General features: G+C 33.6%; 4 protein-coding genes across 5 annotated transcripts; 1 reads left to right on the top strand and 3 right to left on the bottom strand.

Moving 5' to 3' along the window:
- Positions 1-443: 443 nt before the first annotated feature.
- Positions 444-9,660, bottom strand: LOC106365401 (probable indole-3-pyruvate monooxygenase YUCCA3). The gene is made up of 3 exons (XM_013804833.3): positions 1,450-9,660; positions 978-1,349; positions 444-686 (listed from the first exon to the last, which is right to left on the bottom strand). The coding sequence occupies exons 1-3, from the start codon at positions 2,158-2,160 to the stop codon at positions 459-461; spliced, it is 1,311 nt and encodes a 436-aa protein (XP_013660287.1). The 5' UTR covers positions 2,161-9,660; the 3' UTR covers positions 444-458.
- Positions 9,661-9,850: 190 nt separating this feature from the next.
- LOC106402950 (pentatricopeptide repeat-containing protein At4g21190-like) lies at positions 9,851-12,149 on the top strand. 2 transcript variants are annotated; one of them, XM_013843770.3, is made up of 8 exons: positions 9,851-10,042; positions 10,174-10,241; positions 10,401-10,502; positions 10,823-10,936; positions 11,033-11,176; positions 11,263-11,475; positions 11,572-11,764; positions 11,869-12,149. In XM_013843770.3, exons 1-8 carry the CDS (start codon positions 9,907-9,909, stop codon positions 11,997-11,999), a joined length of 1,101 nt encoding a protein of 366 aa, XP_013699224.2. In that variant the 5' UTR covers positions 9,851-9,906; the 3' UTR covers positions 12,000-12,149. The 2 variants fall into 2 exon arrangements, with proteins under 2 accessions (XP_013699224.2, XP_048597918.1); XM_048741961.1 differs by having other exon boundaries at positions 11,629-11,764.
- Positions 12,098-13,113, bottom strand: LOC106402951 (membrane protein PM19L-like). The gene is made up of 3 exons (XM_013843774.3): positions 12,890-13,113; positions 12,619-12,796; positions 12,098-12,493 (listed from the first exon to the last, which is right to left on the bottom strand). Exons 1-3 carry the CDS (start codon positions 13,014-13,016, stop codon positions 12,247-12,249), a joined length of 552 nt encoding a protein of 183 aa, XP_013699228.2. The 5' UTR covers positions 13,017-13,113; the 3' UTR covers positions 12,098-12,246.
- Positions 13,114-13,616: 503 nt separating this feature from the next.
- On the bottom strand, positions 13,617-15,417 carry LOC106403899. Its single transcript, XM_048741962.1, has 3 exons — positions 15,020-15,417; positions 14,796-14,907; positions 13,617-14,720 (listed from the first exon to the last, which is right to left on the bottom strand). The coding sequence occupies exons 1-3, from the start codon at positions 15,215-15,217 to the stop codon at positions 14,629-14,631; spliced, it is 402 nt and encodes a 133-aa protein (XP_048597919.1). The 5' UTR covers positions 15,218-15,417; the 3' UTR covers positions 13,617-14,628.
- Between the last annotated feature and the right edge of the window lie 84 nt (positions 15,418-15,501).

Here is a 15,501-nt window from a genome sequence, read left to right on the forward strand (position 1 = left end):
TTGCAAATTGCATTGATTTTATAAATAATTTTATTTATCACAAATACTATTGATTGAATATTTGTAATTAATAACAAATTATTCAGTCACATTTTTAATATGCGTAAAGAATGTCATAGTGACACTTATTAAGAAACGGAGAAAGTATTTAGCAAAATAAAAACATAATAACATTTGTCATATTAGATTAATCAAAACTTCTTACAAGTTCAGAATCTAAAATGAAGAAGAAAAATAATACACAAGAACAAAAAAAAACATTCGCAAAACAAAAGAATAAACAGTTATATATAAAAAGCCACATCTCTTCAAAAACAAAGAAAAAACCCCCAATTTTTTTTTTCACATTTTTTTTTTTTTTTTGGGTTTCTTCTTCAGAGAGGGCTTAGTTATCTCTTTGATTTTTTTTCCCACGATCATATCTCCATTTTGTATTTTTCCTCTAGTAGTGTTTATAATTAGAAATGTGAGATACACCGACGATGACGAGCTGCAGCAGTTTTCTTATGTTGCTTAGATTCTTCTTTCCACCTGCATGCAATATCGTGAGCCACACTCATCGCGTCCAGTGACGCACCAAACAATCCTTTTCTCGTGAATCCGACAGCATACAGTCCTGCCTCTCCTTTCCATCCGTTTGGAAACGGGTTTTTCGGTATCCCATCATCGGAGAAGAAGTCATTGTCCTGAAAAATCCAACACCAAACACGACTTCAATTAGTACTCACATTCAATAACATAATTACCGGATTTATATAATATCTAACCAAAACTCGTACCACAATTTTGTATCCTTCTCTATGAAAAATGTAAATATTAAATTTGGTCGTTACATTTAATGCTCACATTCAAAACACAACTTTAGTCGGGTTTCAGAAGACTCGGGCCGGGTCGGGTGGGTATTTATGTTTTTCTTCCGACATCATTAAATGTTTCTAAAACTTTAAAGAAACAATGAAAGATGTTGTGTAATTTACCTTAAGCCATGAAGGGACGTTGCTTCTGTAACCAGTAGCTAGAATAACGGAATCAATCTCAAGAACACGGCCATCGACTAGCTCAACTTTTCCTCTACCGAACTTTATGATCCCCGGGACGATTTTGATATTTCCCGATCTGATTTTAGGTAGTGCTCCGATGTCAAGAACCGGCGTTTTACCTTCCAAATTCTTCAGCTCTAACGGTCCGATTTTCGGTCTTTTTAGACCGTATTTATCGGTATCCCCCAAGACTATCCTCGCAAGAAAGAGAAGTGTCTTGTCCGCGAGCCAAACCGGCATCCATTTCATCATCGTGACTCCTAGCTCAAACGTTGACTTCCCAAGAATCTCCCTTGGTAACACATGAACCTGTATAAACCAAGAAGAAACACAGAGTATTTATTAGACGCTCTGTTTTCAAAAACAGAGTATAAAAACAGAGGATGCTCTGTTTTGTTTTTTTACTTACCGAGCTACGAACGACCATTGATGGGTTTGCTCCGTGATTGTAGAGATCAAGAGACACTTCCATACCGGAGTTTCCACATCCTACGACCAATACCTTCTTCCCTTGGTACCTCCCACCGGATTTGTAATCTCCGGCGTGAAGAACATCTCCGCCGAAGTCCTCAAGTCCTTCAAAATCAGGCACGACTTTCTCAGCATTCTCTCCCGTTGCCACTACAAGAGTCCTGCAGATATACTCAAACTCGCATGAGCCGAGCGGCCCGCTCTTAGAAACGGTCTTGACGCGCCACAGGCCGAAAGTCTCGTCGTATTTCGCTGACTGGACCGTCTCGTTGTACTTAGGGTTGATGTCGAAGTGGGTTGCGTAGTCCTCAAGGTACTGAATGAACTGGAACTTGGTTGGGTACTCCGGGTAGTCCTCCGGGAAGGGGAAGTTGGGTAGCTGGCAGAACTGTTTAGGGAGATGGAGCTTGAGACGGTCGTACGTTCTGTTCTGCCACAGTGAAGCGATACAGTTGGCCCGCTCGAGGATTATAAACGGTACTCCTTCACGTTTCAAGCCAGCAGCTACAGCTAGGCCCGATGGGCCGGCTCCGACGATGACCGGGCCGTTGACCCAAATGCAGCGACGGGAGAAAATGTCACTGTCTGGGATGAAGTTACCGAACATGCTTGAGATGTTGAGAGACTTCTTGTTATTGTTTCTATACATCTTTAAATAGAGTTTATAGGTTACTAGTTCTGAAGGAAGAAAACAGAGAGAGTGTTAAGTATGTGTGTGTTTTGTTGTATTGCTGAAGAAGATGTATAAATAGAGAAGAAGACTTGAAGCAATTTGGAATTTGTAATATATTTTATTTTTTCTAAGTTATTATTTTTACTCATGAATGTTATTTAATTCTCAAATGATAAGCTTGCATCCCACCATCATTTGTTTATTTATTCGCTCATAGGTTCTACTTATTGTTATTAGTTTAATCCTTGTCCAACAAATACAATGATAGTTACAAGAAAAGTAGTTCGAGTATTTTGCAACCTCTTTCTTTGCATGCCATATATTTATATTACTCATGGTACATGGAAATTATTGATTAGTAAGAGACGTATCCGTATGTTTAGAGTTTTCGCTGTAACAAAACGGTCTCGATTTAGTTAACGTATTACATCTGAGGATTTTATTACTACTATTTAACTATTTGATACTTATCAAACTTGTCAAAAACCACGTTGATAATCTCATAATTAGGTGTTGACATGCCCAAAATCTCACATCTTCATTAATCACTCACCGATATTACAACCCTATTTAAATCGTTAATACGTTATTTGTGAAAAAGAAGTCCAGGGCTTATCGAGAGAAGAGACATGACTTTGGAAATACATTTGAGAAGAGAACGAAAACAGGATAATTAAGTCTGATGTCAGGTTGCTACCAACGTAGGAATCAATCAAGGGTAAAAAGGAGATACACATAGACGTTGCCTATATAATCGATTCTAAGGAAGACATGACAACGCATATTGCTACACGATCATGTATACATATAAACATGAAAGGTCCATTGGGGGGACTTGTGAGTTTCTATTTTTTTTCTCCTCTTTAGCCTTATTTTAGAGAAATAGTACCTTTTCCGTTATAGATTATCAAACTATCGCTTAAAGAAACTATTTATCTATACTAAAACTTGTTCATGTACGAATTTCTTCATATGACTATTTTTAGATTTGATCTTTTATTTTCGTTGTGCTTTTATAGTTTTTTTTTTCAAAACATACGCTTTTTTTTGTATCCCCCTCATTCTTTGTCATAATTTTGATCTTGTAAATCAGGTTTTTTTTGGAACATAACTCACACAAACGTTTTCTCTCTCTTCTTAATATGTAGAGAATATATGTAAACAAAAAGAAGTTAATTTATATTGCAAGGTAGAACAAAATTTAAAATTCTATGTCTTTTTAATTCAATTTTTTCTTCAAAAAGATAAAATTTAGAATTCCGCGAAGCAGTGGAATTTGAGGCAACGTGGTTAGACCTCCATCAGGAGTGGCTACACATCCCACCGACTAATTAATTTTCATTAAAAATAAAAAAGAAATGCAGCTCTCCCTAAACCCATACATACACATGTGTTGATCTAGGTTTGCAAAGTATTAATGATCTGTGGCTTTTGCTTGACCTAGGGTTCAACGGAAATCGCCACCTCAAAATATATTGTGTTCATGAAAAAGAAGTATACTATTGAATTTAAATGATAAAAGACTAGTATTATAACAACCTGAATTCTTTTGTCAATTCACAAAAGAATTAATATTACGCCTAGAAAGCCATTAACAACATGGGTTTAATGATGAGGACTTTTGGCCGGGTGAGATGATTGAACGGTTTAAATCCAAAATGACATAGAATTTGTATATTGTCACACATATTATAACGGAAATTTGAATAATATAAAACGAATAAAGCCGTTCGACCGTTTATTAGACCTAGCAACATACTTGAAAATAAACTTTAAACAAATTTATAGTTATAATTTGTACCTTTTTTTTGTTGTGACTTGTGAGCAGATATATTGTTATCAAGATCCAGTGAACCTATATTTTTATAAGTGTATATTTTGGCTGTTAAGACATTCATTGGAATGTTGCATATTTCCAAATTAAACGTACAAAATTATTGGATTAAGCAATTAACTAAGCTCTAATATACTGAGAACACGACGTGGTTGCTCAAAAAAATCCCCCATTATTGATTCGAACTTCGAATGCCTTAGGTCGAAGCTAATTATAAAATGTCACAACTGCGTACCAGAGTAATTTTGTTTCAGTTCACGTAATAAAATACTGATATTTATTCAAATGTATAAATATGAAAAAGAGAGAGAAGCAATATTGACACAAATTTATATCTGTAAGTGGAAAATGATCCACTAGTTATACTGAAAGTTATCATTGAATACGTATGTTGTGAGTCCTTGTAGTATTTATCTTCTTTTTTTTTTGTAACTTGGCTTTCATTTGTACTACATATTTATCTTACAGTATTAATTATACGGTAATCAAAATATCTTTAAAATGCACAAGCCTTTAAAAAAAAACGCACCAATCTTGAGGAGAACCAACATGCGCTTGCTGTGGCAGGGAATTTTTAACCTTAGTTACCATAAATAATAAACGAAAGTGATGAATAGAAGCTCTCGAGAATATTGATCGGATGTTCTTACCTTTAGTATAACCGACCATTCTGTATAATAATATTATAACTCGTTAACCAAAGTAATATCGTAACTCGACATGTTGAAAAGGCACAATTATTAAAAGACATTTCGCTGTAACTATCTCGTAGTATGTAAGGGTATATAAATACATGTTATACTGATTCATGGAATGTAACGTACGTACGGGATCCTGATTATATCATGTTAAAAATTACATTGAACCATGTATATCTTGTATGATAAAAAGTGGAGTTACATAATTTTATGCTGGTATACTGGTGACATTGGATTATATAAATTATAAAGTGAGAAAACAAAAATAAAAGCTATAGTAACATTCAGACTGGTAACATTATATGCATGTACTATAACTTTTATTAGATGAGAATTATACATAAATATGGATATTAATGGTTCATTTTTGCTGAATATTTCTCGGAATATACACACTACTTTTGGTTGATTTGATGCATAATGCTATAAAGAATCAAAATTGAAGGCGTGTTCGATTCTCGTTAATTGAGAGATTATAAAGTGAGAAGTGACTTACTAAAAAGACTTAGGGAATTGATCACATTTACCATATTCCAAGACTTGGTAATGGTGTGTTCTCATTTCCTATAAACCTCGAGAATAGACATTAGTGCACCGAAACATTTGTAGAGGTTTTATAAACATTTATATTTTAATTATTATGGTATGATGGTCTAAATAAATGATCATGTTAAGTGTGTACTGATTTGATTTACGTGCACAAATGCAACACAATATCTTACGCACCACTCTTCATTTTTTCGCTTTTTGTTTTATTTTTCGTGTTTCAAAGAAAAAAATATTTTCAAATCCTTATATGATACTTCTACTTGGTAATATAATGAGAAAGCTAGCAATCGTGAAAAAAAGTAAACGCCCTTTGTTTTGTATAGGGTTCCAATTTCCAAACCAGCGCAGCACCCTGATTATTAACAATTAATAGCAAAACATAATATAATTAATTGAAACTTGTAGAATCTCTTATAAATTATGCAAATATAAGGAATTAGAGTTTAAAATTTCAGAAGTCTGGCGTACTTGTTTTCTTATATATATATAAATTATAATATACTACTATATAATTTTGTGGCTGTATATATAAGTCATTGTACCATATAATTATGCAACTCTTTTAATTAATATAAATGACTTAAGAGAAAAGTAATACTAGTTTCATATTAATTTTTATTTCAGAGTTTAAAATTAATTTATTGTAAGTATTATTTCATGTTTTCAATGTATATATGATAGTTTTTTCAGTTTTATTTTTATTGTCTTAACTCATCAATTTCAACTCATTAATTTATATAATTAAATAAAATAAAGAATTATTAGAAGTAAAATAAATTTAATATTTTTTTAATTTGTGTAACCAATTAAATATAAATAAAATGAAATAAGTAGTAGAAATCTATTTCCACAGTTAGTTAACATGTCGTTCAACAAACTATCAATAGTAACAAATATAAAAAAAAAAGATTTTGCTGTAAAAAAAAAGATTTTATTCTAATATCATTTTAATTGTTAATTATATTCATCATTCTTAAATATTATAACACTAGTATGGTACAATAATTTACCACTTTTGTTTACAGATTAATTTTAAGAGTTAACGGACATGTGTGTACATAATACATTCTAGTAGACATAAAACTTTAACTTAATTTAGGTAACTATAAAAATTTAAACTCATAAGATAACCATTTTTTTTGAGAATGCATTAGATAAAACTATAAGGCACAAATATTTTAGTAGTAGACAATAAAATCTTCTCGAGGAGGAGAATATTAGATTTTGGTTGTGTTTAATCGGAAAATAATAAGAAGAGAAATATCTACGAGAAATACGATTGGAAGCCGAATCTGTGTGTGTCATCACATGGAAACATGGGAAATTATTTTTTACCAAAAAAACATGGGAAATGAAATAATAAACTCCTCATACGTCAATGTTTTCAAAACTAGTAACGCAAAACAATTACCGCATCTATATATATTTTAAATTTCGAAGCACAACTATAATATAATCTGATGTAATAAAAATTAGAGTCTGAACAAGAAAATACAATTGAATATCGATGATTTTTTTGTTATATTTGTGTTTTTTACTAAAAACATTCATAAACGGCAAGAAAGTTCATAAAATCATTCCCAAATCCATAATTTAAAATAATAAACAATATTAAATATCTTTTCTGTTTTAATTTAATTGTCGATATAAAATAAAAATTGTCTGGATAAATTTAAAAAGATAGATAAAGTGAAATGGAAAGAGTTATTATTTATTTAGATTTCAGTAATTTAATAAAATAAGAAGATAGTTTGTTTTAAGAGGTCTTATGTTAATATATGAATATGAATGTTATAAATTAATAAATATATAATCTAACGCAAATATAACCAATGAAATAGATGAAGACCATAAGTGGACTAAATAAAATAAACTGACAAGAGGATATGACATAATGATCAAGTGCGACACTATCAGCCAAATTTTGGTCAAATCTTTTGGTGGGTATATATGTAATGCCAATCATTTCCAACATCTGAAAATTATTTGGTATGACATTAAACAATAATTTTAGTATATTTTAGTAAACTAAAATAAAACCCTTTCTTCCAATAAGTGCAATTATTGGCAGAGAATCTTGCAAAGAAAAAAAGGCCGCTAAACATAAAACTATATACTACGAGAGAAAATGACAAATTATTGCTAAAGTGGAATTGCCAAAATATGTTTTTGCTTATTTATATATAAACGAATTCTTTCTATTTTTATTAATCGGATCCGATCGGTAGAGTCAGCTGATTAATCATGTGATTTAATTAAAAAGATCACTGATTAGGGACTCAAATCCCATGTTACAGTTTTAAAATTAAGCCAAAAAGGCTACCTAATTTCATGCCGCCCCTGTATTGTATTATTACCCATTTCCTGTACATTTTATGAATAGTTGAATATTTATTGGTAACATGAAAATATTCCAACATTTATTTCTTCTTAACTATTCTCTTGGATTACTGCTTGTTTGACCAACGTATATGTTATTGAAGTCACTAAAAACCCAATAACATAATTATACGTTGACCTTGAGATTAGGGGCAGGTGCTGCTTGTTTTGGTTCATCGCATATCTCAATTAGAAACCAAAACTATGAAGATCATATAGAGTATGTAATGACACATCCTACTTAAACGAAAAGTGATATTATATATGAATTATGATGTAAATCTAAGTCCAATTTTTTTACCGGCACTCAAATGTTACATTTTTCATAGTAGTCGATGTGAAATGTGTATGGAGCAAAAGAAAAGAGGTACAACATGAATTATTAAAATACAAATGGAAGAAAAGATGGAAAAGAGGATAGAGATTCAACTAACTCCATAACTGTAATAACTGAAAGGTATGGAAATATAATAAATGATTGGAGTCAAATGGTTCCCTCAAAAAGAAAAAAGAAAAGTGTGATAGTGAAAGATGGGAAGTCCATGTGAACACATGTTTCTCTGAATAAACCTCAGGTGTCTTCTTGACCTTTGGTGAACTCTTTTTTTTACTGGTCAACCCTTTTTAATACGATCTGCATTTTCTGACCAAAGTAGTTTGGTTTTATAGTTCATATTTTGCGGGTACTAATTAATCTGGGTTTCAGTTGGAATCTTTTTTTTTCAGTTTCCAACTTGCTAATGTATTTTTAGTTTCAAAGATATGAAAAGATCAATTAAGTTGTAGTTCAGTTTGGATCCGTTTTAAACAGAACAAAACTTAAAAATTTTATAATATGATCAGTATATAGAATTTAGTTTGAATAAAGGGGAAATGGTTTGGTTAGGTTTTTAAGCGTCATACTCCCTCTGTTCCTAGATATAAGATGTTTAGAAGAATTTTCATGTTTCAATATGTAAGATGTTATCATATTTCTAGGTAACTTTAACTTTATCAAAAACAACCAATCAAATTTAATAGTTTTATTTTGTAATTGGTTGAATGCTTTTAATTTATAGTTTTAATGTTATTTTCTAGACAAAAATTAATTTTTCTTAATATATGTGTTTTTAACTAAACATCCTTTATTTAGGAACAGAGGGAGTACATTGTATCATAAATAATAAGTGGCACGTGGTAGATATATAACGAATAGGATAAATGATAGTAGTAGCTAATTATAGCAAAGACACCGTGTTCAAAACTTTGATTGACTTATAATTAAGTGCTTCGGAAAGCGGGTAAATGCTTAACTTAAAGCATCTCCCAATATTCATGCAGATGTACATTGCATTTTGCCTCAAAATTCATAATCTTTATTTTCACCCTTTTATTTTATTAATTCAAACATATTTAAATTTTATGACTCGATTATTATTGTCATTGTTGTTTCTGCTTCAGTAGCTGTCAGTTACTAAAAATAGTTTATACGTGGTTGTCCATTGTCATCGTTTCTTTATTTTAAATTCTTCGATGTCATACCTTTAAGAATTTACCCCTATGAGTTGACCCCCAAAATTATATAATTTCTCTAAAAGTCAGTTCATGCATCTTATAAGCGTCTTTGGACCAAAAGACAAATCGGCTTGATCGTTAAGCACTCGTGAGTAGTTATCTAAAGTATTGGGATTTTTGTAAAACGAAACGAAAAGTGGCTTAAGCCTAAATTAAAGCTTATCATGGCCTATTTGGCTGTCTCTGGTGTCATAACAAATTCACATATTATACGAAAACTTGTTTACATAGTATAAATTCCCGCCTTGAGAGGTTTCTTGACGTACAAGTCACACGGCCTGAAAATATGATAGTGAGCCAACAGTCTCTCAGTTTCAAAACGCTCTTTGGGATATACTACTAAAACAAAAATAAACCTATTGTGAGATTTCCACAACTCAGGACTAATATACATGTAACACCGAGGCGAATCAGTGGTAGGCATAAGTCCTTTTCTTGCATCGGTTTCAAGTGGGATGATGTTGTGTTTATATTCAAGAGCTCGTGAAACTATGAGATTGCTAGATTACCCTTTCAACTCAACTAAACCGATCCGGTTTATTATATAGTCTCGATTTCTACGGGCCAAAGAGAACTAAAGAAGCAAAAGGGCTATTGGCGTCTTAGTCGTTAATGGGCTAATTAGTAGCCCAATGGGCTTTGATATTATGAATAAGAACGTCAAATACGCCTCCGTGACTCCGTCGTCTTCCTTCTCCTCCGTCTCCAATGGCGGGTTTCAGTTCTCTGATACCTAAAACACCTCTCAAACGCGCCGTTACTAGAGCAACCGTTAACCTATCGACGCCGTTATCTACTATTCCCGCCGCACGAAGTCTCTTCACCGGAGGAGGAGGACGTAATGGTTAGTACACACTCTGTTTTTGAATTTTCACCATCATTCTTTTTAAAAATTCGAACTTTGAGCTGGTTTGTCTAAGTGGTCAAAGTTGCTGTCTATTTCGAATCTTAGTTTGGTATCTTTTATTGTTGTAGGTGAGAAAGCAAGTAAGCTTCACAAAGCCATTGGTAATGCTGGCACGTTTACTCATCGTCTTCTCGGGGTAAAGTTTTCATCTTTGAAATGTTTTTTTCCGCATTAGACACCACAGAAACATAATACATTTGTCTGTTGGTGTTGCTTTGTGTAATGAAACGTTAAAACATAGATTTTTTAAGAGAATATTTGTATACATACATCTTACTGTGTGCACGTTTCTTAGGCCAGCCAAACAAACAAGCCTGCCTTCTCAAGGGTCCAATCTATGAGCTATCAGTTTGTGGCTGATTCCCATGCGCCTCGTGCACCTTCTCTGGAAGCTGAGGTACACTAGTATACACTCGAGATTTGGCTTTGTGTTTTGTTGCCTTAGTCTTAGTGTGAGCTCAAGCTATGTAATTTCTTTCAGACACATCTTATACATATTGAACTAGATATATGTCTAAGTTATACCACATGCATTATGATATTAAAGACCCTGAAATGCTTAGATTCTCATTCAGCGGCATGTATCTCTCGGTAGATTAGTATAGTCAATCACATAACTGATGTTGGTCACAATAATTTCTCTGATCCATGTACTTTTTGTTAGCAATTTCTCATTTAATCGTGTATATGGGAGGCTTGTTTTTCATGTTGATGTAGGATGGGCAAGGTATTGTGGATTCATCAAAGAAAGGAAACGCTGAAACGCCTAGGAAGCAGCAGATGGGAGAGAACATACCCAAGAAGGATAAAATAAAGTTTCTTGTGAACACTGTAAGCAGAACTTTGTAATGTTCTTATGGTCATAGTTTTATTCGTTGGCTTATATCTGTATAAAACATCCTTAATACGAGCTGGTGGACTATGCAGCTTCTTGATATAGAAGATAATAAAGAGGCGGTTTATGGAGCACTAGATGCTTGGGTTGCTTGGGAACGCAATTTCCCCATTGCTTCCCTCAAAAGAGTCATCGCTATTCTTGAAAAGGAGCATCAATGGCATCGTATGGTTCAGGTAATGCTCTCTCCCCTTCTTTTCTCTTATTTAGAAAACTCATGAACCGTTAAATTGAACATATCATCTGTTTTAATGGCTTGTAGGTAATAAAGTGGATACTTAGCAAGGGACAAGGGACCACGATGGGGACATACGGACAGTTAATAAGAGCGTTAGATATGGATCGTAGAGCAGAAGAGGCACACGCTATCTGGCGTAAGAAAATCGGGCATGATCTTCATTCTGTGCCTTGGCAGCTATGCTTACAGATGACCCGCATTTATTTCCGGAACAACATGCTACAAGAACTTGTGAAGGTATGTCTTTAGATGTTTTTTGCAGTTTTAGTTGTATGTCCTTCACTGTGTTTGATATCAAACTCGTGTTTGTTTGTGTGTGTGTGGTATGTGAAGTTGTTTAGAGATCTGGAGAGGTATGACCGTAAGCCTCCGGATAAACATATTGTGCAGATAGTGGCGGATGCTTACGAGCTTTTAGGAATGGTCGAGGAGAAAGAAAGGGTTTTGGAGAAGTATAGCAGTCTTTTTCTCGGTGCAGCATCTGATGAACAATCGAGAAGATCTTCAAGGAAGAAGAAGAAACCAGGTCAGTGATGAGTAACCATCTAAAGCCATTTGATATTCTAATAAAAACATTTAGATTCTTGGTGAAAACCCCATGATTTGTTACTGTTTAAATTGTAATTTCAGGAGTGACGAGTCCTGAAGCAACCGCAGAAGACGCAGTGGATGCTAAGTTACAAGAAGGGATCAAAGAAAATATGGATAATCACCAAGAATCAGAAGCCATCACTGAGAACAGACCCGAACATGGAGCATAAGTTGTTTATCATAGTGACTAGGTTTGGTTATTTTGTACGGTGCAGTTCCATGTAAGATTAAGGATGTTTGTTCCACTTGATTTGGAAGTTTTAAGAGTGAAAACATAAGACACAAATCCATATATCAAAAGAACACAAAGGTTCATACTATTACATAACTTAATAAAAAAACTTAAAAAGTAAAAAACATATTATATCATATAATTTATTATGTAAATTAACATCAACATCAAACACAAAGAAGACTCTAAACGGGCATGTGCGTTCCAACGCCGGCCTTGTGCTCGCCCGCATGAGTACCGGGTACATGATGACCTTGACCTGTAGCGTAGTCAGTGTCTCTGTATCCAGGACCATACTTGCTGCTGAATGTACCAGCGTGAATCAACAAGAGGTAGAGCAGTTGAGTGAACGTCAGGATTATAATGAAGGCTTCGATCATCCTCAATCTCCACCCTCTCCATCCTCCTATGTTTATCTGCTTGCATGCCAACCTTATTCCCCCCCAAAAAAAAATACATTATAAATTTCTATTATATGAACCATTCAAATATAAAAAATAATTTAAAAAACTTGTTCGTATGCATGACAATATACAAACAATATATGATATAATTACCCCATGGCAAGAGCAGTGACGGCCCATGCAACGATAGAGGCAGACCCTGCGGCTGCAAGACTATCGTTCCTCCAGAACCTAATATGGTTACCTCCGGCCAGCTTCGAGGCTACCCCTATAACGGCTGCTAAGATCGAGAAAGTCAGGAAGAATGGCGTTGCTCCGTTGCCTCCAAAACCTATAATTAAAATGTTCGATAAATTAGCAACAACTTCAACTAAATTATCAAAATGATCAAATGTTAAGCAGAGAGATGTAGAGGATAGTTTACTTGGGTGGTTAGTTTGGCCGTTGATGTATTTATTGATACACCAACTTGCGAAACCAAGTACGATGAGGTACATAATCAGATTCAAGAACAGTAATGGTGCTGCTATGTTTCTTCCCACCGTCGCCATTTTCGAATCTCTAGAAGCTGTCTGTGTTTTACTTCTTTGCCACTCTTATCCAAATCCAAACAAAAGCTTTACTTGTTCGGTGGATCATCGACTGTAACGAGTATAGCTTTATACTCAAAGCTTAGGCGGTTTCTTGGCGAGTAACACGTGTCATGCACAGAGGACCTTCAGTGTTAAGCTGGTTACAGGTGGTGGAGCACGTGTCGTGAGGTTGTTCCAAAGTGTTGGATATAGGCCAGTGTTGTCCTTGAGCTCGAATCTTCAAGTGCTTTCTTTATATTATCTCCTTATGTTTTGATCATATTAAATGTTGGAGGCTACCATATATTGGTAAGTAAGTATAATTTGTCAGCAATTATTTATGATAAAGAGGAAAAGTAATCGACTATATATCTACAACGTGGCTTTTTATCCTTTGCTAAGCTTCTAAAGAAGGAAAGTAACTTGCAATCAAAGTTATATAATTAGTACTGGCCACAATGGTTCATAATTCATAAACTGGAGATGCATATTTAGGCAAGCATGGCCAATCCTGAGATTTAAGAGAGCATACGGGATTATTAAAAAGTTTAATTAAAGCTTTTTTACCAATTTAAAGATCTAAAATGTTATTGTTTTTGCATATGTCCATATATTATTTTAAAAAAAAATTATTAGAGGCTCAAGACTAATATTTCATTCGGTTTTGCATGACCCTATAGATCAGGACTGTGCCTGAGATTTTTTTGACTAGAAGCTAGATTTTTTTTTGGCCCCCTAATTTTTTAAAATATAAGTATTGAGTAATATTGAAAAGCTTAATACATAATTTTAATTGAAAACTTGTATAGTTTAATCAACATTTTTGTGACATAGTCAATAATCAATATAATCTGTTGAACTTCAGTTTAAAAATATGTAACAGAAAAGCCATGTCGGAGAAACAAAAAACTTTGTTGCTTTGTTAACTGAGAGCTAAAAAAATCATTAGAAAACAGTCGGATTAGGTTTTGAAAACTGTTTTCTTTAGGAATTTGTATGAGTTAATGCTGATCATTATTCTATTTCCTTTTTATTAGTTTTCATCACTCTATTTCATTTTCATTTTGTTGTTTCTCTATTTCTGTTTTGATAGGTAAGATTAGTTTTTCATATATTTTGGTTTAATATAGTATTAGCTAAAATAAAATAAAACTGCAGAAGTAAACATTCGAACCCTTGACGTTTGGAGTTGAACTTCAATCCCTTGAACCATCTAAGCTACCTAATCATTTGGAAAATTGGCCCCAAAATAAAATATATAGTTACCGGCCCTCAAGCAAATGCTTGATCTGCCTGCATTCAGGCCCGGCCCTGCTATAGATAACCTTAGCATCATCCGACATTACATATTAAGGTTATTGGATCAACCACAGGTGTGTTCATATAACATTAACTGATTATTGTTTGGTGTAAATAAGTTTGTGAGAGTTCAATGTCGGAAACATTACAACATTTCAGATCCTTTCCTTTCTACTTCTTTCAAACATTTTCTGTCTGACACTAACATGAATATCTTATGAGACTTGTAATGTTAAACAATTTTCTATAGCCATGATGATAATCTCTCATCTTTTGAGGACTAATGGTCTTTTTATGATGTTTTGGATGATGAAAGACCACCGGTTTTCTCAAGATCACGTTGTCTTGCTCGTTCCATTTTCCGCTTTCGCCATTCTTCCAATGCTATATATATAGAACATTGTGTAACAGATCAAAACTCCAACAAAAAGATAGTATTGTGGTAGTTACCATTCATACGTTTCAAGCTGGAGGCAAAATCCTTGAGGCGTTTAGAAAGATCAACGGCTGTGTTCTGCTTCTGCTGCTCTGTTTCTTGTCCCCCAGTTCCCTCCTGTTCGATTTCTCTGACCTATCATTTCAAATAGCACATGCGCAGAATCTTTTCACATTGCTAACTAAAAGTCTTTGGCTTTGAAATGCTACAAAATGTGAACCAATGTAGTATAGTGTTGTAAGCTTACTCTTTTGATGAGATCTAGAGGTTGCATAGCGAGCCTAATCTCTTCAGCTTCCTTGATGTACCGAAGCTGAGCTGCATTTATCAAAAAGGTATGGAGGAGGAAATGAAAGATGGGAAGGTTGAGGACAGTGAGAGCAATTGTGGCGTTCTTGAAGAAAAATCTCATCATACGCCATTGATGATGATTATTATGATCCATACCATGAATCTTCTTCTTCTACAGACTTGAACGGTTCTGTTTTTGACTTTACTTTCTTTCTCTTGTCCCCTATAAATCTTTAGTTAAATTCTTTCTTTTCTTAAGTAACAATTTATTTATTTTACATGGTGCATCGCATTAGCATTTAAATATTTTTGATTAGGTGAACATGATTCCAAATTCAACTACATTATACTTTGAATATGATTAGATCAATTCTATCAGATTAAAATCATAATTAAACATTTTTGTTGGTAATTGTTGTGTTCATAAACATTTTACTC

Source organism: Brassica napus, chromosome A9 (genome assembly GCF_020379485.1).
Source record: "Brassica napus cultivar Da-Ae chromosome A9, Da-Ae, whole genome shotgun sequence".
Classification (NCBI taxonomy): domain Eukaryota; kingdom Viridiplantae; phylum Streptophyta; class Magnoliopsida; order Brassicales; family Brassicaceae; genus Brassica; species Brassica napus.